At 41.0% G+C, this 25,154-nt stretch overlaps 2 protein-coding genes across 7 annotated transcripts; one reads left to right on the top strand and one right to left on the bottom strand.

Annotated features, from left to right (window-relative positions):
- Positions 1–223: 223 nt before the first annotated feature.
- LOC122008218 (heparan-alpha-glucosaminide N-acetyltransferase-like) lies at positions 224–14,929 on the top strand. 5 transcript variants are annotated; one of them, XM_042563858.1, is made up of 14 exons: positions 224–410; positions 11,947–12,183; positions 12,259–12,396; positions 12,686–12,767; positions 12,879–12,955; positions 13,040–13,155; positions 13,266–13,383; positions 13,466–13,582; positions 13,652–13,743; positions 13,849–13,915; positions 14,000–14,081; positions 14,221–14,312; positions 14,430–14,573; positions 14,657–14,929. In XM_042563858.1, exons 2-14 carry the CDS (start codon positions 11,998–12,000, stop codon positions 14,801–14,803), a joined length of 1,458 nt encoding a protein of 485 aa, XP_042419792.1. In that variant the 5' UTR covers positions 224–410; positions 11,947–11,997; the 3' UTR covers positions 14,804–14,929. The 5 variants fall into 5 exon arrangements, with proteins under 5 accessions (XP_042419792.1, XP_042419791.1, XP_042419793.1 ...); XM_042563857.1 differs by having other exon boundaries at positions 11,658–12,183; XM_042563859.1 differs by lacking the exon at positions 11,947–12,183.
- Positions 14,930–15,011: 82 nt separating this feature from the next.
- On the bottom strand, positions 15,012–20,187 carry LOC122008217 (leucine-rich repeat receptor protein kinase HPCA1-like). Of its 2 annotated transcripts, XM_042563853.1 has the most exons (19): positions 19,956–20,187; positions 19,734–19,854; positions 19,591–19,662; positions 19,414–19,488; positions 19,204–19,275; positions 18,969–19,130; positions 18,804–18,878; positions 18,092–18,163; positions 17,944–18,015; positions 17,794–17,862; positions 17,642–17,716; positions 17,469–17,540; positions 17,238–17,375; positions 16,630–17,114; positions 16,409–16,546; positions 16,196–16,332; positions 15,899–16,118; positions 15,587–15,822; positions 15,012–15,510 (listed from the first exon to the last, which is right to left on the bottom strand). In XM_042563853.1, exons 1-19 carry the CDS (start codon positions 20,062–20,064, stop codon positions 15,040–15,042), a joined length of 2,871 nt encoding a protein of 956 aa, XP_042419787.1. In that variant the 5' UTR covers positions 20,065–20,187; the 3' UTR covers positions 15,012–15,039. The 2 variants fall into 2 exon arrangements, with proteins under 2 accessions (XP_042419787.1, XP_042419788.1); XM_042563854.1 differs by lacking the exon at positions 19,956–20,187 and having other exon boundaries at positions 19,414–19,519; positions 19,734–19,787.
- Positions 20,188–25,154: the final 4,967 nt, after the last annotated feature.

Raw genomic sequence — 25,154 nt, 5'->3', positions numbered from 1 at the left:
CGGATCCAGGGCCACGACGACTTGATCATTAGCTCGACCAGCTCATCCATCCATCCGAGGGCGCCCCCTGGGCCAGGGTACGTTCTCGTACTCGATATCTGTTTATTTTACTACTATTCTGTTATTATCTGGATACTCATGCATCTGTGGGATTCACCTCGAGCACCGAGGTACCAGAGACCGGGGGAAGTAGTGTTCACTGAGGAGGACTTCAGACGACTTGGTCAACGCAGCGGACAGATCATCAACCGGGTCATGGGGATGCGGTCAACCTTCCAGACACGTCACACCGGCAGGTTCGTTTTCTCAGCTTCCAGACAGGATCAAAATGGCGCCGTCTGTGGGAACGTGCCTGATCTGGAACGTAAAGATGGACGATGTCGGAGAGTTCTGCCATCCTCATGACTTCGGTTAGTTTTTCTGTTACCTGTTCTTTGTCAATTATATGATCTGTATTAGTCGCTCGACCGAAGACCCTCGAGCCGTTCGGCCGGGTATATGGTATCCGAGCCCAGCGCTCGATGCGAAGGCCCGAGCCGTTCGGCCGGGTATATGGTATCCGAGCCCAGCGCTCGATGCGAAGGCCCGAGCCGTTCGGCCGGGTATATGGTATCCGAGCCCAGCGCTCGATGTGAAGGCCCGAGCGCGCGATGTGACGGGCCGAGCCGTTCGGCCGGGTATATGGTATCCGAGCCCAGCGCTCGATGAGAAGGCCCGAGCCGTTCGGTCGGGTATATGGTATCCGAGCTCGATCGAAGGCCGTATATGGTATCCGAGCCGGTGGCTCGATGTGAAGACCGAGCCGTTCGGGGTATATGGTATCCGAGCCCGGCGCTCGATGTGAAGCCGTTCGGCTGGGTATATGGTATCCGAGCCCGGCCTCGATGGGAGGGAAAGTTCCTAGGGTATATGGTATCCGAGCCCGGCGCTCGATAAGTTCCTAGGGTATATGGTATCCGAGCCTAGCGCTCGATGTGAAGGCCCGGGCCGCTCGGGTATATAGTCTCACTTGAAGACGAGCACCGTCGTTAAAATCGAGAGTCGGACCGATCGACTCCCGGGCGACCGACCAAGAGTCGGGCCGTAGTCGGACCGGCGACTATAAACTTCCGGGCGACCTCAAGGATCGGACCGGCGACTATAAACCTCCCGGCCGACCGGCTCACTCTAGGATCGGACCGGCGACTATAAACCTCCGGGCGGCCGACTAGCGTGAGTCGGACCGGCGACTATAAACCTCCCGGCGAAAAAGTCAAGAGGCGGACCGACGACTATAAACCTCCGGCGAAGACCGAGTCGAGGATCGGACCGGCGACTATAAACCTCCCGGGCGACCGACCAAGAGTCGGGCCGCAGTCGGACCGACGACTATAAACCTCCCGGGCGACCGACCAAGAGTCGGGCCGCAGTCGGACCGGTGTGAATCCCCCGGCTTGAAGACCGCTGCATGGACTAGTTATCAGATATTCTATCTCCCTCGTTCGAGGTCGAGCGGCCGCCACTGGTCTCGGACCAACTTCAGATATTCTATCTCCCCCGTTCGGGGTTGAACGATTATCACTGGCCTCGAGCCAGCTTATCAGCATATCGTATTTCTTATCTCCCCCGATCGGGGTCGAGTTATCTCCGATGGTCGCGAACAAAAAGTATCTCTACTGGTTTAAAACCAGAATATAGGTTATGCGCCCGTTCGGCTCGTGACTTTCGCCTCCACGAGCCTTCGATTCACGGGCTACACTTCTGATCGACTCACGAGTGATGCAGTCACTCGGCATCATTCCATTTAGTTCACTCGATTGCTGAGTGGCACCTTACGATCGCCCGTGGACTATTCTTGAGGCTGCGCAGTCAGCACTTTCATAGCCGTCCGAGCGGCATCATTTCGATCGCTCGCACGACAGCGCCCGTCTAGCATCTATTCATCTGATCGGCATCATTTCGATCGCTCGCACGACAGCGCCCGTCTAGCATCTATTCATCCGATCGACATTATTTTGATCGCTCGCACGACAGCGTCCGTCTAGCATCTATCCATCCGATCGGCATCATTTCAATCGCTCGCACGACAGCGTCCGTCTAGCATCTATCCATCCGATTGATAGCACTTCGATCGTCCGGTCGGTATCTTCGCGGCTGCGCGCTCGGCATTGGTCCGATTACAGACTTGGTCCGCTCGGCACTATTGTTCTCTCATGCGACACCGTTATTATAGCGACCGCTCACGTGGCTTTGTACATTGGGTTCATCAATTTGACTTGGGCATTTAGAGCGGTTGAGCCTTGGCGAGGGATTGTCCAGTCAGTCGGACTCGCGCCTCCTTCGACTAGACTTGAAGGGAAGGCTTGTGATGCGGATAGGTCAAGGGGCTCAAAAGGAGATAGGAGAAAGTAGAGGGGCATTTCCGTCATTATGCATGTTAAGGGATTAAGGCAAGCACGGGTGGGAAAAAAAAGGGGGGCAGGCTCGTGGTTTTGTGGCAGCCGCCGCCAGGGAGAGAAGGAGGAGAAGTGAAGATGGGGCTTTTTTCTTCTGCTCGCGTTTTTTGGTCCGCCGCCAGGAAGAGATTCTTCCTCCCTCCTTGCCGGCGCCGGCCGCCGGTCGCCTCTCTACTCCCCCTCCTTTCATCCGGTCCACACCCCAACGCCGCCAATAGGAAGAGGAGCCGGGCTTCATCGCCGCCGCCGCCATTGGACCGATTTTGACTCCTCCTCGCGGCCACAGCCGCCGCCGGCAGCCACTGCTGCCTTCCCCCGCGGCCACAGCCGCCGCCGGCAGCCACTGCTGCCTTCCCCCGCGGCCACAGTCGCCGCTGACAGCCGCAGCTTCCCCATCTCGCATCTACTGCCACTGTCTTTAGTGGATATCGTCACCTTCCAGATAGCCGCAGCTCGATACTATTTGGGTTACTCCGGCCATCGAGCCGAGGTTGTTCCGGCCATTGAGTCGTTGGGTTTCACTCTGTGCATCTCTTATGATTACGAGCTATCTGTGTTATCCGACCTGCGTGCCGCGTATCGGCCTACGAGCCATTATGTCTCGGCCTACATGCCGCTTTCCGGATCCAGGGCCACGACGACTTGATCATTAGCTCGACCAGCTCATCCATCCATCCGAGGGCGCCCCCTGGGCCAGGGTACGTTCTCGTACTCGATATCTGTTTATTTTACTACTATTCTGTTATTATCTGGATACTCATGCATCTGTGGGATTCGCCTCGAGCACCGAGGTATCAGAGACCGGGGGAACCCGGTCGCTGGATACAGGTACAGTTGACCGGAGGAGGACTTCAGACGACTTGGTCAACGCAGCGGACAGATCATCAACCGGGTCATGGGGATGTGGTCAACCTTCCAGACACGTCACACCGGCAGGTTCGTTTTCTCAGCTTCCAGACAGGATCACCGCCGATGTTGACGTCATCACCCAAGTTAGCCTCCTCTTTCCACCGTTGTCAACCCGGACTAGCCTTCTCTTTTCCGTACTTTTTTTTTTCTTTCTCCCATGTAACCCCTCCCGGATAGCCACAAACGGGACTCCGCCCTTGTTTTCCGTCCGTGTGCATTCCCACCTAAGACTTTTAAACAGTCTGATTAGCCCATTGAATCCTTAATTCTCCATTTTCTTTGTCGTCCACTGAGACAAGTTGTGCCAAATTAAGACTTTTCAATTTGGTATGGCTAGCTGAACAATGAAAGAATGAACAGCTTGTTATGGCCGGCCAGTTGATTCACTTTTCATGGATGAGAAGAAGGCTGAGATCACTAAGGAAAAAAAGAACAATAAACGAAGAAGAGTTATATATCCTGCAATTTTAAGAACACTACCTTTAATTTAATTTAATTACAGTTTGTTTTATAAAGACAATTATAAGAATGACAATACACACTGCAAAGTTTACGTTGCCTTGCCTATTTAAAAATTTCTCGGCTACTTTAACTGAGGAATTCGCAAGGCCAAGCGAGAGCAAACACGAATAGGCCACCCACCATCTGTATGGCCCACACGTACACCACCACCTTAAGTTGCCGCTGTACTACTCGCACGGGCAAGGCGTGCCGAAAAATAATTAATGGATCAATGCACTGAATCTGCACCCAACGATGTAGATCGAGGCACATCACGTTTTCCATCACATTTTCCATATTAATCTTCCCACCCAACCCAGACCATAAAGACAGCAGCAACCTTCAGTCAAAGCCAGCCCCTCCATGTCTTTTCCTTGAAGCATCTTTCCTCCTCTCTTTCTTCCAACCTTCTTTATCAAACCTCCAATTCATTTCCCATCCCACATCTATATATATGAAAAGAGAAGGAGCACAAACGAACTCTATCACGTCGATCTCCTTGTCCCTGTTCTTGGCAGAGTAGGATCGAGCAGATCGTAATTGTGAATGCATTTTGAGTCTCTGATATATCCAGCTCTCATTCAAAAGTGCCAATTGATCGGTTTGAGGAAGAAGCTCATCATGTACGGCATGGGGAATTCAGGAGATCGATCACAGCAAGAGCAATATCAGATATCTTCTTCTTATCTATCGAGCTATTTCAGCATTGAATCTTTGACTCTACTCCTCTTCCTCGCTGCGTCAATGTTGATACTGCCTCTCGTGCTGCCTCCCTTGCCGCCGCCGCCTTCCATGCTGCTTCTGCTTCCTATAGGCCTTCTCATCTTGCTTCTTGTCCTGGCTTTTATGCCTTCGGACATGTCAAAGATACACCCTCCTACGGTCCTAACTGTAGATTAAATAGATAGATTATATTATGCCAATTCTAATTAAGGATACATTTCTTCATTTATTCATTCGAGTGTATTTGCATCGATTGTTAATTAGAAAGTATAAGTTGATCTCATGGCAGCGATTCTAGCTTAATTAGAGCATGCCATTCTTAGAAAAAAGGAAACAAAACTTGTTTGGATTTTGTTGTTGAATGTTGACTATGAGTTTGAAAGTAATTGTGAAGTTTGGCAGAGGCAAACCAGTTTAATTTCTTTGTTTTACACAAGGATTTTGGCACTTCTCATAAAACTTATAAATAAACATTGACTAAATTCAAGGATCTTAATTAATTTAAAAATACTAATAAAACTTACTAAGTTGTGTATATACTTGTATATAAAACTTTAAGTCCCCAGGGCGTAGCACAGATGGGGAGTGTATGGTTCTGTGGCTGAAAGGTCCAGGGTTCGATCCCCGGGGTGTCACTGCCTGGGGTTAATGTCTCCGCTATGCACTTTCCACCTGTGTACCTGCATTTACCTCCCTCCATATCCGTGGGACCGGCTCTAGGGGGGCCGCTGATGTGGCGGTTCCATATTTTTTTTTTGTATACAAAACTTTATGCATGAATGATTTAAATTAACTACTTGATTTTAAACATTGACTACAAAGTTATGGCGGTCAACGTGTACAGGGCATCGACCGGTCGGGCGAAGCATGCCCCGACCAGGGAGAAAAATCCAACCTATCGTCGCCCTCGACACGGGAAATTAAACATCCAAACACCCGACGCTCAAAGGAGAATGATGGGTAGAAGCCGAACCGAGCGGCTACTCCGCTCGGCCAGACAGCGAGACCCGGTATCAACAGAATTCAACTTCGGCTGAGCAAATCCTCCGCCCGACCGAGTAGCAGACTCAACATCGGTAGAACAGCAGACTCAATATCGGTCGAGCAACAAACTTAACATCAGCCTAGCATGCGTACAGTGGACTTCCAGCCAAGTGGTCATCCCGCTCGGCCCAGCAACACATCAGGACAGTGGACTTCTTGCCGAGCGGCTATTCCGCTCGGCCTAGCAACATATGACGACAGTGGAATTCCTGCCGAGCAGCTATCCCCCTCGGCCTGACAACAGACAACATGTGGATAACAGAATTTCGACCAAGCGGCTATTCTGCTCGGCCAAGCAACGGACACAGCATGATATCTTTTGATATCCTTTTGAGAGCTAGTGTCGTTGACAGGCAGCATAGTCAGACAAAGGATCGTACGACGGAAGCTTCCACTGTCATCTCAGAGATATGCTCGGCTTGTTAAGATACTGTGTCAGGGACACTTTACTGACTAATCTTTTCAGGGAAAGCTTTGAGACCCATGTCCATCTTTGAAGCGTGCACGCGTGCTACAGGAGCTCTATAAGTCTATATAAAGGGGGGGGGGGGGTCCAAGCATCGCCGGAGGTATGCGTGTTACATGCGATATTTACTGTTGCGTCACAGTTGTTATTACTTCTTCTTCTTAATTCTTGCTTCGTCGGAGACTGACTTACTTGAAAGAGATGACTTGAGGGCATAATGATCTCTCCTATTGAGATTGTATTTATAATAATTTACAACATAATTATAGCTCAATGATTTACAGCAATTAAGAATAATTAATGCTAATTAATGCTAATTAAAGCTAATTAAAGGTTGCTAAAAATAATCAAGACAGCTAGCTAGCATAATTTACACCTCAGAGCTTTCCTAAATAATCTATATTCTCGACACTCCCCCTCAAGCTGGTTTAAAGATATCTTCCATACCCAGCTTGCTTACTAGACATTCAAACTATCTCTTGTGTAGCCCTTTTGTAAGTAGATCAGCAACCTGTTCAATGGTGGGAATATAGTCCACACTAATCACATGATTGTCTATTTTTTCTTTGATGAAGTGCTTGTCGACTTCCACATGCTTTGTGCGATCATGAAGTACTGGATTGTGTGCAATTGAAATTGCTGCTCTGTTGTCACAGTGCATCTTTATTGGCGCCAACTCTGATATCTTCAATTCCAATAATAGTCTCTTGATCCACAAAACTTCACATATTCCATGAGCTAAGGCTCTAAACTCAGCCTCTGCGCTGCTTCGAGCTACCACATTTTGTTTCTTGCTACGCCAAGTGACCAAATTACCACCCACAAACGAGCAATATCCCGAAGTAGACCTTCTATCAGTTAGACTTCCTGCCCAGTCAGCATCAGTGTAAGCTTCAACTTGTAGATGTCCCCGGGTTTTAAACAGAAGTCCTTTACCAGGTGTTCTCTTTAGATACCTTAGGATCCGATACACAACATCGAAGTGTTCAGACCCAGGCGAGTGCATGAATTGGCTAACTACACTTACTGGAAATGCTATATCAGGCCGAGTGTGTGATAGATAAATCAGTCTCCCGACAAGTCTTTGATAGCGCTCCCTTTCCTTTACTGATTCTGTCGCTGCTGGTTGTAGTTTGACGTAAGGCTCCATAGGCGTCTCAGCTGGCTTACATCCCAGCATACCAGTTTCGGTCAGCAAGTCAAGGACATATTTTCGTTGGTTGACAAATATACCTTCTTTGGACCTTGCAAACTCCATGCCAAGAAAGTATTTTAACACTCCCAAGTCCTTGATTTCAAATTCTTTTGCAAGCTTTCCTTTAAGTTCTTCAAGTTCCTTGTAGTCACTCCCTGTTAGGATAATATCATCAACATATACAATAAGCACAGCTGTTTTACCTTCCTTTGAGTGTTTGTAAAACATGGTGTGATCAGCTTGACTTTGAACATAACCAAGTCGCTTCACAGCTTTGCCAAAGCGTTCAAACCATGCCCTTGGGGATTGCTTTAGACCATACAAGGCCTTCTTCAGTTTACACACCTTTCCGACTCCGAACTTTCTTTCAAAACCTGGAGGGAGGCTCATAAGTACTTCTTCATCTAGATCTCCATTTAGGAAGGCATTTTTAACATCCAGCTGATATAAGGGCCATTTGAGATTGACCGCAAGTGACAGAAGAACTCGAATTGAGTTAATTTTTGCGACAGGAGCAAATGTTTCCTGGTAATCTATTCCATATGTCTGTGTAAAGCCTTTTGCTACAAACCTTGCCTTATATCTCTCTACACTCCCATCTGGTTTACTCTTTATAGTGAAGAGCCATCTACACCCTACTATCTTTTGATCCTTAGGTGCTTCAACAATTTCCCAAGTACCATTTTTCTGTAAGGCATTCATTTCTTCAAACACTGCTAATCTCCAATCCTTGTCCTCCAGTGCTTCCTGAATATTTCTAGGTACAACAAGTTTTGAAATATTAATAGTAAATGCCTTATGTGATTCGGATAAATGATCATGGGTTATGTATCTGGCAATGGGATGTTTGGTACAGGTTCGGATACCTTTTCGAAAAGCAATGGGGAGGTCAAGGTTGTCAGGGTCATTTTCTTGTGGAACAATTGATGTTGGACTAGTAGACTCAAGAATAATAGGTAAAGTGGAGTTTTCATGTGAGTTAGGGGAAAAGGAGGTACCTGGAGTATTCAGTGTTCCTTCGCCCGGGGCTTCCAATGAGGCTTGTGCTGGAATGATTAATTCATCTCTACTTCTTCCAAGGACATTTCTCCTAGAATAAACCAAAGGTTCAAGGATATTTCGGTTTTTTTTTCATTCGAAGTATTTCTTTTTCTGATAGACCAATTTCATGGTTGACAATTATGGGTTCGGACTCCCCATTATTTTCATTTTGAGATTTTTGAGGTTGGTCAATAACCAAATTTGGAAGAGTTCTAGTTATCTCCCAAAAATTTGGTTCCCTTAGATTCTCCCCCTGAATCAAATTTTTCGTAAAATATGGTTTGGTTTCCATGAAAGTGGCATCCATTGTTATAAAGAACCGTTTTTTTAGAGGACAAAAAAATTTGTAGCCTTTGCGATTTGCAGCATAGCCTATAAAAATACATTTTTCTGCCCTAGGATCTAATTTTGACCGTGATCTCTTAGGTATGTGTACATAAGCGGTGCAACCAAATACTTTAAGGGGTAAATCAGAATTGATGCAAGATTCAGGGAAGTATTTTTTCAGACATTGCAACGGCGTGATGTAGTTTAAAACTCTAGTAGGCATCCTATTAATTAAATAAGTTGCTGTTAGAATTGCATCTCCCCACAAGTACTTTGGAATATTCATGTAAAACATTATGGCCCTAGCAACTTCAAGTAAGTGCCTATTTTTTCTTTCAGAGACTCCATTTTGTTCTAGAGTATCAGGACATGTTGATTGATGTAAGATGCCTTTTTCCCTCAAAAATATTTCTACAGATTGATTGAAATATTCTGTACCATTATCTGTTCTCAAAATACTTATTTTTGTTTGATATTGGTTTTTAATCAAATTGTAGAATTCTTTAAAAATTTTCTCAACCTCATTCTTGTTTCTCATCAAAAAAACCCAACAGAGTCGAGTATGGTCATCGGTAAAGCTTACAAACCATTTTTGTCCTGATGATGTAGTTACCTTTGAGGGTCCCCACACATCACTGTGGAATAAGTAAAAAGGCTTTGATTCAAGGTAAGGTCTAGAGACATATGTTTTATGAGGACTTTTTGCAAGAGTACAACTTTCGCATTGAAAATCTAAGGGGTTCATATTTTTAAACAAATCAGGGAATAAATGTTTCATATATGAAAAACTAGGGTGACCTAAACGGCAATGCCAAACCATTATTTGATCATAAACAGAAAGAGAATTAATACTACTAAGTCCTTGCACAATTTCCTTACTAGGTAAAATGTCCTCAAAGTAGTAAAGACCATTCACCATTTTAGCACTGCCAATCGTCTTCCCCGAGCTCCGGTCCTAAAAGGTACAATGAGAGTCACAAAAAACTACACGACAGTTAGAGTCTTTGGATAATGTACTGACTGAAAGAAGATTGCATGTAAGTTTAGGTACATAGAGAACAGACTTAAGATCTATATTCTCAGAAATTTGGACTGAACCTTTTCCGGCAATAGGTGAAAAACTTCCATCTGCAATCTTAACCTTTTTATTTTCAAGACAGGGTGAGTATAGTTTTAACAATTTCAAGGAATTGGTCATATGATCAGATGCTCCAGAATCAATTATCCATGGAGCAGAAATTCCGAAACCACATAGAAAGGCAATTATTTCGTTACCTGTATGCGCCACAGAAACATTAGGAGTACTGGATGATGGGTTTGAAGTTAACAGTGCTAAAAGTTGCTCCAGATGCTCTTTTGTGATGGTGCTGGCAGTAGTCATTGCCTCATTCACAGTGGGAAAGATACGTCCATTTTTCTCACCTGATTTGCTTTTAAAGTTGGCAGGTTTGCCATGAATTTTCCAGCAGGTTTCTCGGGTGTGACGTGGCTTGTTGCAAAAGTCGCACCATAGAACTGACTTTTCTTCTGGTTTACGTAGATTGGCAGTGCCTCTGCGTATGTTTGAGCCTGTAGAGGTAAGGGCTGAACCTTCAATGATAGTCGTAGGTTCTTTTTTGCCAAGCATAACATTCCTCCGGCTCTCCTCCCTTCTAACTTCGGAGAAGACTTCATGAGGGATGGTAGTGGTCTCCTACCAATGATTCTTTCTCTTACCTCATCGAACTCAACATTGAGGCTAGCAAAAAATTTGAAGATACGACTGCCTTACACTGTTTTCTTGTGGTACTGTCCATCTTCAACATTCTTCCACTCATATGCATCAAAAAGATCAAGGTCCTGCCAGATCCTCTTCAAGGAGTTGAAATACTTGGTGACCGGTTCTTCTCCTTGCCGCAATTCACCAAGTTTGAGAGTCAACTCAAAGATTTGGGACTGATTCCCCAAATCAGAGTACATCTGATTTATGTTTTCCCATAATTCATATGCCGTAGGAAAACACATATAATTTGCGCCAATCTCCTCTTCAATGGAATTTACGAGCCATGTCATTACCATGGAATTTTCGACATCCCATGTAGCATACATTGGGTCTTTTTCCGATGGAGTTTTCTTTTCACCTGTTAAATAGCCCATCATTCCTTGGCCCCGAATATACATCTTCACTGATTGCGACCACCATAAGAAGTTGTCGCCGTTCAACTTGATGGTGGTTATCTGGGCGGGATGTGAGGAGGACTGAGGAATGGTGGTGGATTCGCTGGAGTGTTCAGACATGGCTTTGGCTTAAGAAATTTCTGGACAGGGAAGGATGGCTCTGATACCAACTTGAAAGAGATGACTTGAGGGCATAATGATCTCTCCTATTGAGATTGTATTTATAATAATTTACAACATAATTACAACTCAATGATTTACAGCAATTAAGAATAATTAATGCTAATTAATGCTAATTAAAGCTAATTAAAGCTTGCTAAAAATAATCAAGACAGCTAGCTAGCATAATTTACACCTCAGAGCTTTCCTAAATAATCTATATTCTCGACAGACTTGAGCGTCGGAGGGCCATCACTGGGGACCCCTTCCCTGACCCGGCACTGACGCTGCTTGTGTTGCAGGACGGAGCAAAGTTCACCGGAAGTCAACAGGAGCGTCACATCCTCAGCATTCATCTTGTCGACTTTCAGACATGATCCGCTATAATTAAAGACAATTTGAGTGGTTAACCTAACATTAATTAGATTATAAAAGTACCAATCAAATTATTATAATTAAAAAATGTGGAACCGCCACATCAGCGGCCCCCCTAGAGCCGGTCCCACGGATATGGAGGGAGGTAAATGCAGGTACACAGGTGAAAAGTGCATGACGGAGACGTTAACCCCAGGCAGTGACACCCCGGGGATCGACCCCTGGACCTTTCAGCCACAGAACCATACACTCCCCATCTGTGCTACGCCATGGGACATCAAATTATTATAATTAAGCATGCACTAACCCTTCATCTTCAATGTAGATCGAACGATCGACTTGACAAATGTCAAAACATTCCAATTAGCAAAGACAAAAAGCGCCAAATGTTCCCAACGAACGTGCGTACGTAATCTTATTCTAACTCCAACTCTCCAAACAGAACAACCTCCGCCGGCCGACCCTTCGTCCCTTCTACGCCGCCATCAATATCTAGCTATTAATTAATCCCCCCGGACGGCCGAGACGTTTGAACGCCGATCTCAGCGTCTACTGCAGCAGACTCCAACTCCCTGTATATTTATTGCAACTGATCAGACTCTGCTACAATTCAGTAACGCCATTGCTCAATTGCTTGGCCTCGAGGAAGAAGAAGAGAATTATTAATGGAGGAGAAGAAGGAGATCGGGGAGGTTGCGTTAAGAGTGAGCGACGAAGAGGGTGGAGGTGATCCAAAGAAGAAGATTAACAACGAGGAAGAGGCAGCAGCCAAGGATAAGAGCTACAGCAGCGGCAGTAAAACAAGGAAAAGAGTTGCATCTTTGGATGCCTTCCGAGGCTTGACGATAGTCGTATGCATCCATGATTTTAATTTTATTGTTTTTATTTAATTTTATATATCTCGATCATTGCGATCGATGTTGTAGTTAATGATATTGGTGGATGACGCGGGAGGAGCCTACGAGCGGATCGATCACTCGCCATGGAATGGCTGCACGCTTGCAGACTTCGTCATGCCTTTCTTCCTCTTTATCGTTGGCGTCGCAATTGCTCTTGCGCTCAAGGTACGTACAATTATGAAATACAGTACAATATGATAATTTTCACTACATATTTTTTCAAATTATTATTTTTACACTCGTAAAATTTTGCATTTATGACTACTTCATAAATATATATTGTTTAAATTTATATATAGTTAATAAAATAATATATATCATCTTTATTTAAAATATGATTTAGTTGAATTGTCATCCTCAATTATTTATTTATTTGTTAGGTTGTCAAAGGCCTTTAAATGTGGTTGTTTCGCGAATTTTTAGTAAACGAACCTTGAACTTTTAATTATTGCAGAGGATCTCACAAGTCCCTGCCGCAATAAGGAAGATAATTATCAGGACATTGAAACTTCTCTTCTGGGGAATAATCCTACAAGGTGAATTAAATATTCATCATGCTTCTTTTTCCCATAATCACCACGAAATTTGGAGTCTATTAGTAATATGATAAATAATTAAGGTTTTAATTGTATATGAAAAAAATGAAGGTGGATATTCGCATGCTCCTGATGACCTCTCCTATGGCGTCGATATGAAGAAAATTAGATGGTTTGGAATTCTTCAGGTACATAATAATTAATTCAATTATATAAATAAATTTTTTGTCTATTTATTTCTCTCTCTCTTTTGTTTTCAATTTGTAAATTAGAGAATTGCGTTGGTTTACTTGCTCGTGGCGCTCGTCGAGGTTTTGACGACCAAGATTCGTCCATCAAAAATAACGGACGCTCCTTGGGCTCTCTTCGTTGCTTATCGCTGGCAATGGTAAAAAAAAAAAAAAATCTCATTATATATATTTTTGTTAATATTCATTTTAATTTTCTGCCATTTTTTAAATATTACTACCCCTAAAATTAATATTCATTTATTTTCAGGATTTTTGGCTTTGTTTCCTTTGTGATCTACATGGTCACAACCTTCTCAGTGTATGTTCCAGATTGGAGCTTCGTTTACCATGCAGAAGGAGACATCAATGACGGGAAGAGATTCTTCGTATGCTATCAATTTTATTTTATTTTATTTTTTAAAAAATAAATAAATCTTGAAAAATAAAATTTTGATAATTATTTTTCAGGTGAAATGTGGAGTGAGAGGGCACCTGGGTCCCGCTTGCAATGCAGTAGGGTACGTGGACAGATCAGTGTGGGGACTAAACCATCTTTATTCACAACCTGTTTGGATAAGATCCAAGGTGAAATTAATTTTATTTTTTTAAATAATAATAATAATAATAATAGCAGTTATTGACGAAAATGCGCAGGCATGTACTCATAGTTCACCCAACGTGGGCCCACTTAGAGAAGATGCAGCTCCATGGTGTCTGGCTCCTTTTGAACCAGAAGGCTTGTTGAGGTTCGTAAGCATTATTGGCTTAACTTAACACATTTTAAGCAGAAAAAACATGTTTAATTTAGAATTAACAATCTAATACCATCTTAATTGTCTTGTCGTTGACAGTTCAGTATCTGCCATCCTTTCTGGAACCATTGGAGTTCATTATGGCCATGTCTTAATCCATGTTAAAGTACTGTATTCAATTTTTAACAAATTTTTCATGGAAATAACTTCAATGACAATAATTATCCATCCTCTTGCTCTGAATAATCAGGATCATTCAGAGAGACTGAAGCATTGGTTGGTGATGGGAATTGCACTTCTAACCTGTGGATTCACTCTTCACTTCTCAAATGGTAATACTCTCTTTTCCTTGTGCCAAATAGTCCGAGTTGAGGTTAAGAATAAAGGTTGGGAGTTGAAAGAACTAGTAGTCGATATGAATTAAAAGGAAAACAATTTGCTAACAACTAATTTGGTGCTCTGCCATGGCAGCAATTCCCCTCAACAAGCAACTCTACAGCTTCAGCTATGTGTGTGTCACAGCTGGGGCAGCAGGTCTTGTTCTCTCAGCATTTTATGCAATGGTAAGGAAAAACCACAAATTACTTCAACACTAATTAACCTTAAAATGATCATCTAAAATCCTCCCAATATATAAATTCATACAAATATTATATAATTATTCATCATTCATTGTTCAGATTGATGTGTGGGGTTTGAGAGCACCATTCTTGTGGCTGGAGTGGATAGGCATGAACGCAATGCTTGTTTTTGTGATGGCAGCACAAGGAATCTTCCCTGCCTTTGTGAACGGATGGTACTATGAAACTCCAAACAATTCCCTGGTAAAACAATAATCATTCATGAACATTTTGTGTTTTTAGTAAAAGTAATGCTAGAATTAACTGAATATTTGATGAACACGCAGGTGCACTGGATTCAAAAGCATGTTTTTGTGAGAGTTTGGCACTCACAGAGATTGGGAACGCTACTTTATGTGATTTTTGCTGAGATTTTGTTCTGGGCAGTCGTCGCAGGCATCCTCCATAAGCTTGGCATTTACTGGAAGCTCTGAATTAAGATTATGTGATGTACAGTGATGATTTGATCTTTGAGAGTTGCAGAATTTGTTGTAGCTCAAACTGTACATGCCTATCTCGGAAACCATTTGAGATATTAATCTATGGATTAATTAACTCCATCTTTACCGTCAATACATAATTAACTAACTCAGTTTCCATTTAAAGTGAAGTTCATATAAAATACATTACACAACTCAACTCTTAAACAAGCAGATTTGAATGACACATTTCACTTGGGCAGCACGATTCTTAGAGAATATGGTTCACCACTGTACTCAAAGGAAGCATCATCATCACAGCTAAAGCTCTTGTTTGCTGCTCCAAAACTTGCAGAAGTAGTTTCTGATGCAATGTTAGGATTCATGCCAGCCAAGACCATTATGTTCTCAATCTCCTTGGCCACCTCACTCATCCGAGGCCTTTCTGAGCTGAATTCCTCCACACATTTTAAGGCCAAGTCAATGTACCTCTTGATCCCCGGCAATGAGCCGTTGTGGCAAATGCCAGGATCAAGAAGCTCATTCAAGCCTTGCAGGTCTCTAGACCTGCTGATGGCATTCCTTACATCCCCCACGACGTATCGCCCTCGCTCAAGGGGTTTGCGGGCAGTGACAATTTCCAAAAGCACAACGCCAAAGCTGTAGACGTCGCTCTTCTCCGTCAAGTGCTGAGTCGTGTAGTATTCAGGATCAAGATATCCCTACAAAATTAGGAACAACACTTGTTATTGATTGTTTTCGACTGTTTTAGGATGGCAAAGTTGTAGCCTAACTGACCATTGTGCCTTTGACTTGTGTGGTCATGCAGCCTTTCTTGTCATCTCTCAGTGGCTTGCAAAGGCCAAAGTCTGAAACCTTTGCATTGAGATGGTGGTCGAGGAGGATGTTGTTGGACTTGACATCTCTATGGATGATTCTAGGGTTCGCAAGCTCATGCAGGTAAGTCAGTCCTCTGGCTGCACCAAGTGCTACCCTCAGCCTGTTCTTCCAATCCAGGTAGACTCCAGATTTCCCTGAGTTTGAAAATGGCAAAGAGTTAGTTATCAGCTTGAAATGGTTTCAGATTAACAAAATCAAAGACAAACGTACCTGAGAGACTATCTCTTAATGTGCCATTAGGAATGTACTCGTACACTAATATTTGTTCATTTTGATCCGAGCAGAAGCCGACGAGACTGACAAGGTTCCGGTGGTGAACCCTGCTCAGCATCTCGATCTCAGTTTTGAATTCCTGACCACCCTGCAAAGATCCCTCCTGAGCTCTTTTCACAGCAACTAGTTTCCCATCATCCAGCAATCCTCTGTAAACCTGCCAAAGTCGAGAAATACAGGAAAAATGAATCTGCAGAGGTCGAACACAAAAGGAAACATGGATATGGAAGTTACTTTTCCATAACCGCCACTCCCAAGAATGCTGGCTTCTGCGAAGTTGTTTGTGCACTTCTTTAGTTCTCCAAAAGTGAACAATCTTGAACCTTTCAGCTGAGGAATATCACTGCCACTTCCACTTGTGGTCCATACACCTACCGAAAGAAAGCAACGTCGTCAAGATAGTGAATATAACATGATAAAGCAATCGAGATTCTCTACATTTCTTACCAAATCGTCGAGATAATTCTTTGGCCTTTCGAGCCTTTCTTCTCTGGCAAAGGGCGAAAGTTAACAGACCGACGATCAAAGCAGCAGCAGCAAACCCTCCTACAATTGCAGGAACTCTGTTCGATTTCGAAACTGCTTCTGCTCGTATCATATCCAATATGTGAGAAAGGCAGAAGTGATTGCTTAAATGAACAACAAATTTGGGAAAAGAAGATACTTGCCTTGAAAAGTTGGATAAGGTACTGCATCAAGATAATAAGGTCCAAAAGCATCAGGTTGCGAGATAGTCGTGTTGCTGAATAGGTTGGTAAGTTGAGCAATCTCGGCTTGGCTAAAGCGATCCGTATTCGACGGAAACATCGACAAATCAATGTCGAAGTAATTGTATATATCCATTTTTGGGTTTCGGAGGATTGGAATAGCAGGAAGCTGGAACTGCTGAAAGGTCTTGTAAAGAGCTATCTCTAATGCAGTGTAGTATGTGAAGTTAGTGTATATGTTGGAGAATGCTATAAATCTAAAAACCAGTTTCCCTTCCAAGGGATATGAGCAAGAGCATTTTGGGCTCTCTTGCTGATCCGATGGGCAGACGAGGTTTCCACAATTTGGTGACGGAGTAACGTAACTACTGGGATTTGATTCCGGTGGCACATTGCAGTACTGTGCTGAAGCTCCTGGCTGATTACAGTAAAAGTTTCCGTCGAGTCTGTGGACATCAAATACGGACGAGAGTACTCAGAAGACAGATAATCTTTCTTCTAATCACTACTTCACTATTTGGATTGCAATAAATTCAAGGAATTATCGATGCACTGGTGGCTGTACTTACTGAATGTGTAGGTTGTCCCGGTTTGGCACATTAGCCATAGTTTGAATTCTGTTTTCCCGCACATCAACAAGAGTAAGGTTTGTGCTCAGCTCACTACCCAAGTCAAGCGTGCCATTGATCAAGTTGAACCGCAGTTGCCTGTTTCGATTAAGAGAACATGAGGATATCCAGTACCTCCTCAGGGAAAGCTCATAAGGAATGCGTTAAGCTTTCAGGCAAATTGATGTTTACACTGCCTGCATTGAAGGAATGCTGAACAAAGATGTCGGTAGAACTCCTGATATCAGTAAGTTATTCAATTTCCTGCAACCAGAAAAAGGGTATCGAATCAATGGAAGTGTCTTATACAGACTCATTGAGCTAAGACTATAATCGTTCAGACTTCAAAGAATGTAGAGTAATACAATGTAGTCAAGTTCATCAAGGTCGAGAACCAAGGTGGAATATGAGATTGATCAAATAAGTTGTTGCTCATGTCCCTGCAAAGGAACAAATTCCGTTTCAGTCAGCGGGCATCAAGTGCCTTTCGCTTCTCATAGAATGTGCTACTACTCACACATAGGCGAGGGCATTCATTCCAGTTAGGTTTGGCAAGGGGCCACTCAGCTGGTTGTCATTTATTTGCCTGTAGAACGAAACTAATCATGAGAGTTCCTGGAGTTTCACCAAAGCACAAACCAGTTTTCTTTCAAAAAAACACACTAACAGCTCGCCAAGGATCGTAAGGTTATTGAGGTTGGAAGGAACTGCTTCAGTAAGTCTATTTCTGTCGAGGCGCCTGTACAAAACAAGAATCCAACAAGTTAAAAGTATGAACATTTTTTTGTCCATGTTTAGTTCTGCAATTTACTTACAGAGCAGTTATGGTAGTGACAAGTCCTAGAGTTGGAGGAATTCTGCCTGTGAATTGATTGTGGTCAAAGAGCCTAAGCAAAAGGAACAAAAGGTAATCTTTTTTGCAAAACAAGTATGTTGTAATCAAACGTTTATGTGTAAATTTGTGTTTGACTTAATAAGAACTTATTTATATTCATTTTAATATGCACAAGGTCACTTAAATTGTTAAATTTGAACATATATATGTTCAACTATTAATGTTAGTGAACAAAGATTGTGAACTATATTCCGAACAATGTCCAGGAATAAAATTTGTGAGCTATATTCATCAACAAAGCTCTTATTTAACTTGTATACGATAAAGAAGCTCTCAAAATAAATAAACAAGCATGTAATATCAAAATCACTAACTAACCAAATAACTTTAAAAATATAAAAGTTTCAAAAAATTAAACAAGTTTGAAATAAGAATTCGATAAAATCTACACGAATCAAGCTCGAGCTCATAAAAAAAATCAAACCAAACTTGAACAATCATTTCCACAGTTTGATTCATTTTAGGCTCGACTTATCTTAACTTGATTATTTTATCAAACAAGCTTGAACTACACAAAACTTGATTGGACTTAGCTAGTTTGCAACAATAAAGTGTGTTGACACTTTCATGCTTTAAGAACATAAATATAAAGTAAACAGGAGGGGAAAGGAAGTGTTTTCTCAGTATCTTACACATGATCCAGAATCATCTCAGAGTGGAACAGTTCAGCTGGAATGGACCCAGATAAATTGTTGTTTCCAAAATGTCTGAGTTCAATAGAAAATTCTCACTCAAACTTGATGAAATCTCATAAAGTAAACTGTATAACATTAATTGAACAACAAATAATAACGCACAAGTGCTGGCACTCAGTCAGCAAATCCAGGCCCAAGTTTATGCCATTGGAAATAGGGATTGAACCAGATATATTATTCCATGTGATGTCAAAAAAGAACAGCGATGTCAGATTGCCTATCTCTCTAGGAATTGATCCGTTCAACCGGTTAGAGCCCACTGATCTGAAGAAACACAGATAGATTTAGAATATCAAGCTAAAATATCCTTTTTTGAGCAAAGATATTTTGATCTTACAGGAATATGAGGCTTTTCAACATGCCTAACTCTGGAGGAATGGAACCACTGAAGCTGCAACCAAAAAGGATCCTGGATAAACAACAGAACAAAGTTTCAGTTTGGGTGTTTAACTTGACGCGGGTTAATTGCTAAATCTATCATCTACTCTACAACTTTTAATAAATCCAACTTAACTTTACAGACTGAAAAAAAAAAATCACAACTCACAATCTTCGAAGCTTCACCAGGTTCCCAATGGTTCTTGGAATTTGCCCACCCAAACCTCTATTGGAAGACAGATCCCTAGTGCCATAGTTAATGAGTTCATAGTTTCCTAAGGATTTGTAAAGGGATGAAAAAGGGGAGGGAAAAGAACTGTAACATTTGATTTATCAGGTAACATACAAGTGCACCAACTCAGTCAAATTCTGGATGTCTTCAGAGAGAGTCCCTTTGATGTTTAAGCCAGGAAGAATTCTGAAAAAAAAAAGAATCACTTATACCAAAACAAATTTCCTAGAGTTTGTCTTCTCCATTTCAGAACTTACATTTTTTTGATGTGAAGATTAGAACAGTTGAGTCCAACCCAGTTATTACCACAAGGATCTGAACCTACCCAGCTTGTTGGTTTGTTCTGCCAATAACTAGATATGCTATACAGAGCAAGAGCTATTCAAGCAGAGAAGAAACAAACGACATCACAGGCCGGTTTAAGTGAAATATATGCAGCAAAATCATGAACAGTCCCAGAGCAATGACGTGAACTTTACCTTCACTGGTGGTTGTCTGTGTCTCTGCTGAGACGTTTAGAGTGCAAAAGTTTAAGTTGAGCAGCAGCAGCAGGCATTTCAGGTTCAGTTCTTGATGCAGGAATCCCATGTTATGGCATAAAGATTTGGAGAATCAATACCATGCACTTTAGAAGCTAAATTCATATAAACAAATGGCAGGGAGCCTGATTAGTTGGATGATCAAGCTGCTTAGAGAGAGACTATTCCATGAGGTCAATCCCGCCCTCCATATTGGACTTTGTCGTGGGAACTTTAATTGATGCTAACTGAAAAAGAAACATGAAAGATTAAGGTGAGTAAAATATCGCATGTGGTTTTATATTTTAAGTTGTAAAAATATGAAGGATAAACAGTGAGGCTCTTAAACCTTCTCAAAAGAAGCCGTTCATTATTCAATGATACTGATGATTTACTCTTGCCCCATTTGTTGGCGCAGGTAGTATCTGAGTATTTATTTTAATAGGTGTTAGGTTTAATTTTTAATGAATACAAAATGTCACGTTGGATACCTGATCTCCCCATGCAAAGAGCCGTTGTATTAGGATAAAAATATCTCTCATGATTTACTTGTATTTGCTGTCGAGTCAAGTGATACTAGTTGCTTGGAGTGAGATATCACTTCCATGTCTTTCACAGTCCATCCCCAGATTATATGAAGATAAATAAATTATAAATGGCTACTACCCCGAGCAATGACCAGTACATGGGAGACGGCAGGAGCCTAGCTATTAGCTAGGAATTAACTTCTAGATGTCATGGTGACAATACCCCATGCACTAGCTAAAGGATCGTTGAGGGTAGGGCTATAAACAAGTTGAGCTGAGCCGAGCTGAGCTTTAAGGTGTTTAAGCTTGTTTGATAAGGTAATCAAGTCAAGTTGAGTCGAGCTTAAAATGAACCAAGCCTCTGAAATGATTGTTCAAACTTAGCTAGGTTTATTTTTTATGAGTTTGAGCTTGTTTGAAACTTGATTTGATCTTGGTTCATTTAGATATTATCGAGCTCTCAATTCAAGATTGGTTTGAGCTTGGTTCATTTAGATATTATTAAACTCTCAATTCAAGCTCGTTTGATTGTTTGAAAACTTTTACTTATTTGATTGGTTATTGAGCGTGATAATTTAAACTTATTTGTTTATTTAGCATATTGATAAGAGTTTTATTAATGAATATGGTTCGCGAACATTATTCACGAACGGTTCAGGAACATTAGCAAGCTAAATATGTATGTGTTCAAATTTGTTTGTTTAATTTAACGAGTTATTCAAGCTTGTTTGTTTAATTGATTTTGTGTATATTTAACAAACATAAATAAGTTCTTACCAAACTGAACACTAAGCTTGTTCACGAACGTTTGATTCATTTACAACCCTATTTAAGGGCGAGAGAGGGGGTGAATCTTATCCTTTTAAAACTTTCTTTTCTTTTGTTAAAACACTAGTTTGCAGTGGAAAAAAATAACGATTAAGAAGACAAGAGACAAGTACTTTTTTTACTTAGTTTAGAACCTATGATAACTCCTACTCCAAAACTCACAATCGTCGACCACTTTCGTTGAACAATCCACTAAATGTTCAAATGATATTACAAATGAGTATACAAATTGCAAGTAATAAAATGTACCAACAACGAAAGAGTAATAAGTGTAGATTGTTGATGACCTTATCGGCGTTATAGTAGTCGTAGCTCACACCAGTACAGTAGAATTGTAGTAGAAATTCGGAAGGCAACAGTTATCTTTGGCTCGAAGTTCGAGGCCTTCTTTTATAGCTTTCATTCCGTCAACTAAATTGATCCATCGACTGAACCTTCTATTCGTTAACAAAATCACAACTCCTTGTTTGTTGAGATTTGATCTGTTCAACTCCGAAAATCTCATCATTCCGTCGACTGATAAGCTATGTTTTGTCGACTGAACAACTTTTACCATCTTTGCTTTGATTTAAATCTCCATTAAATCTGGAAATAAGTTGATCCGTCGACTGATCTCCTTGATCCATCGATGGACCGAATGTTCCCTATTACGTTTTGATCAAATTTCACTGTTCTGATCTTTCTTTGATCCGTCAGCTGAACAATCATGTTCCATCGACGGAACCTCAGTAACTTAGAAAAGATGCATATATTTTTGATCTTTTTCTGTTACCTGCACACCTACTCTCCTTTTAAATTGCCAAATGCAATCATTCAATTGTTTGCGCTGAATAATTCCTCATGTAAAAATATTCTTACAGCTAAAAAGGGAGACTAGGCCAAGGCTTGACTTTTATTCTATCGTCTAGAATAACATACCATGTCAATTTCAGTACCTGACAAAAGTCGTATCATTTTCATCTTTCTCTGCCACCTACATATACCTACTCTCCCATTAAATTGCGAAAGACAGCCATCAAAGCACGTCATAGACGAGCTTAATTTGTCGCAGAACTTGTACATCAATGCACTCACGTCTTCTCCTGTGAAATGTAAAAAGGACTTGATAAATTGTGTTATTTGCCGACAAATAAAATTCCATAAGCCAAGTTTTCCATATATGCATATCCAACTTCCATGTTTATAAAACAAATACATATTTATTGTCATTATGTCAGTTCTGTACTATTATTGCATCGTTAACTGCGATATGGATAGTCAACTGTAATACTCAAATTTTAAATTTACTATGCTCAGCGGACGTCAAGTTATCATAAACCTATACGACTAATCAACTATTAGTCAACTATAATACTCAATTTTTAAATTTACTATGCTCAGCGGACGTCAAGCTATCATAAACCTATACGACTAATCGACTATTAGTCAACTGTAATACTCAATTTTTAAATTTACTATGCTCAGCGGACGTCAAGCTATCATAAACCTATACGACTAATCGACTATGGAGTGCAATGAATTTAGTTTAAAGTATTATCAATAAATTTTGGTCAAAATTTATTAATGACCGTATAATATTTAAAATTTTAAAATCTTAATATGAACTATAGGAGTTCAATTCCTTGATGGTATTGTTGGAGTGTATACTGAAAGCCTAAGCTTTGTAAACATTCATTATGAATAAAGAATCACATTTGGTCAAATTGTCTACATTTAGTTGTAGTTGTTCAATTAATTTATATTGTAGATAACATAGTATGTGGTGTCACATGCAGAAGATAATGTTATCAGTACCTTATAAATTATAAACAATAGCTCACGACCAAAATGGAAAGGAACAAACAATTAGAAGGTCGTAGTGTAATTAGGTATTAGTTTATCTTGACTATATAATTACACTAGTACACTCAGAGTGTATTGAGTAGGACTATTTGAGGTCGTTTCTTTTATACTGACTTTATAAAGGAACAAAGACCTCAGTTATTATGGAAGTGTATGCTCTTAATCCTAATATAATAACAAGCACATATATTTGATATTTATTTCTTTAATTTATCAATGGGTGAGATTTAGTTCGATGAATCAATAAACCCGATAAGTTGGGAAATGATATCACTTATAGTGTGTGTTATTGATTATAGAAGGAAACTGTGTCCTAGAGATACTAGGTTGATAATGTCCTCAAGAGGAGCTCATAAGGATTGTCATGTTAAACCCTGCAGGTGGACTTAGTCCGACATGATGATAAGGTTGAGTGGTACTACTCTTGGACTAAGATATTAATTAAATGAGTTGTTAATAACTCACTTAATTAGTGGATATTCGATATCTTAAACACAGGGAGACTAACACACTCATAATAAGAAGGAGCCCAAAAATGTAATTTGGGATTGATGCGGTAGTTCAATAATAGTTCTCTAGTGGAATGAATTATTATTGATAAAATTAAGTTGTGTGTTCGGGGCGAACACGGGATGCTTAATTTTATCGGGAGACCAAAACCAATTCCTCCTCTCGGTCCTTATCGTAACCTCTTATTTATAGAGTACTATACCCACCTATACCCACCTTCTATACCCACCAATAAGGGGCCGGCCAAGCTAGCTTGGGAACCAAGCTAGGGCTGGCCTAGGTATAAGATTGGGTGGCCGGCCCTAGCTTGAACCCAAGCTAGTGGGGGCCAGCAAAATTAAATTAAAAAAGAAATTTAATTTTAATTTTTATTATGTGGAAGATATAATTTATTAAAGAGATTTAAAATTAAAATATCTCTCTTGTAAAAGATCTACAATAGATTAAAGAAAGAGATTAGATCTCTTTCCTTATTTGTAGATTGGTGAGATATTTTATTTTCTCTTTAAAAATTATTCACATGTTGTAAAATTAAAATTATGGAAATTTCTTTTTATCAACCATGAAGAGATTTTTGAAGAGAAATTTTAATTTTAAAATTTCCGGAAACAAATTAGGAAGTTTTAATTGTTGATTGAAACTTGTCCAATTTGTTCTTCATGATGTGGCCGCCCTAATTTAATTGGGGAAATTTTATTTTATTTTTCTCAATTAAATCATGTTAAGGAAATTAAGGAAATTTTATTGTAATTAAATTTCCTAATTTGCCTAGGCCAAGGAATATAAAAGAAGGGGTGAGGGTGCCTTCACAAGGGACAACCTCTATTTTATTTCTCTCCCTCTTTTGTTCCTTGGTGTGGCCGACCATCCTTTCCCTCTCTTCTTCTTGTGGTGGCCGAACCCCTCTCTTTCCTTGGAGCTCTTGTGGTGGCCGGATACTACTTGGAGAAGAAGAAGAAGAAGGAGAGGAAGCGAGCATCTCTTGGAGCTTGGTTAGTGTTTTGATTTTCTTCCTTGGTGAAGCTTTTTTCCTTTGTGGCCGAACCTAGCTAGGAGGAGAAGAAGGTGGTTGGTGGTTTCTCATCTTGGAAGATCGTTGCCCACACAACGTCCGAGGTTAGAAGAGGAATACGGTAGAAGATCAAGAGGTCTTTCTAAAAGGTATAACTAGTAATTTTTCTTTCTGCATCATATTAGTTATTTTTGGAAATAATACCAAATACAAGAGGCTTACGATTCTAGAATTTCGAATATGTTTTTTGATATTGTGTTCTTTTATTTTTTTTCTTTTCCTTGTGATTTGATTGTTCTTTTCGGTTAACCTAAAGTTATTTTAGGAAATTAAATATTAGCTTTCTATAAAAGGTTTTGTCTAGTCGGTGGTGGTTGCTCCCATATCCAAGAAGGCCATGTGCCTCGCCACGTCAGTACTGGGAACCGATTATGGAAATTA

Source organism: Zingiber officinale, chromosome 8A (genome assembly GCF_018446385.1).
Source record: "Zingiber officinale cultivar Zhangliang chromosome 8A, Zo_v1.1, whole genome shotgun sequence".
Taxonomy (NCBI): Eukaryota; Viridiplantae; Streptophyta; class Magnoliopsida; order Zingiberales; family Zingiberaceae; genus Zingiber; species Zingiber officinale.
This window is presented reverse-complemented; position numbering and strand designations above follow the sequence as displayed.

Coding starts and splice junctions, on each gene's coding strand:
- LOC122008218 (XM_042563858.1), top strand. CDS start 11,998: ATGGAGGAGAAGAAGGAGATCGGGGAGGTTGCGTTAAGAGTGAGCGAC. Junction 13,156..13,265: donor GTTGCTTATCGCTGGCAATG/GTAAAAAAAAAA, acceptor ATTTATTTTCAG/GATTTTTGGCTTTGTTTCCT. Junction 13,916..13,999: donor ATGTCTTAATCCATGTTAAA/GTACTGTATTCA, acceptor CTGAATAATCAG/GATCATTCAGAGAGACTGAA.
- LOC122008217 (XM_042563853.1), bottom strand. CDS start 20,064: ATGGGATTCCTGCATCAAGAACTGAACCTGAAATGCCTGCTGCTGCTG. Junction 16,547..16,629: donor ACCTTATCCAACTTTTCAAG/GCAAGTATCTTC, acceptor TGATACGAGCAG/AAGCAGTTTCGAAATCGAAC. Junction 15,511..15,586: donor CACAAGTCAAAGGCACAATG/GTCAGTTAGGCT, acceptor CTAATTTTGTAG/GGATATCTTGATCCTGAATA.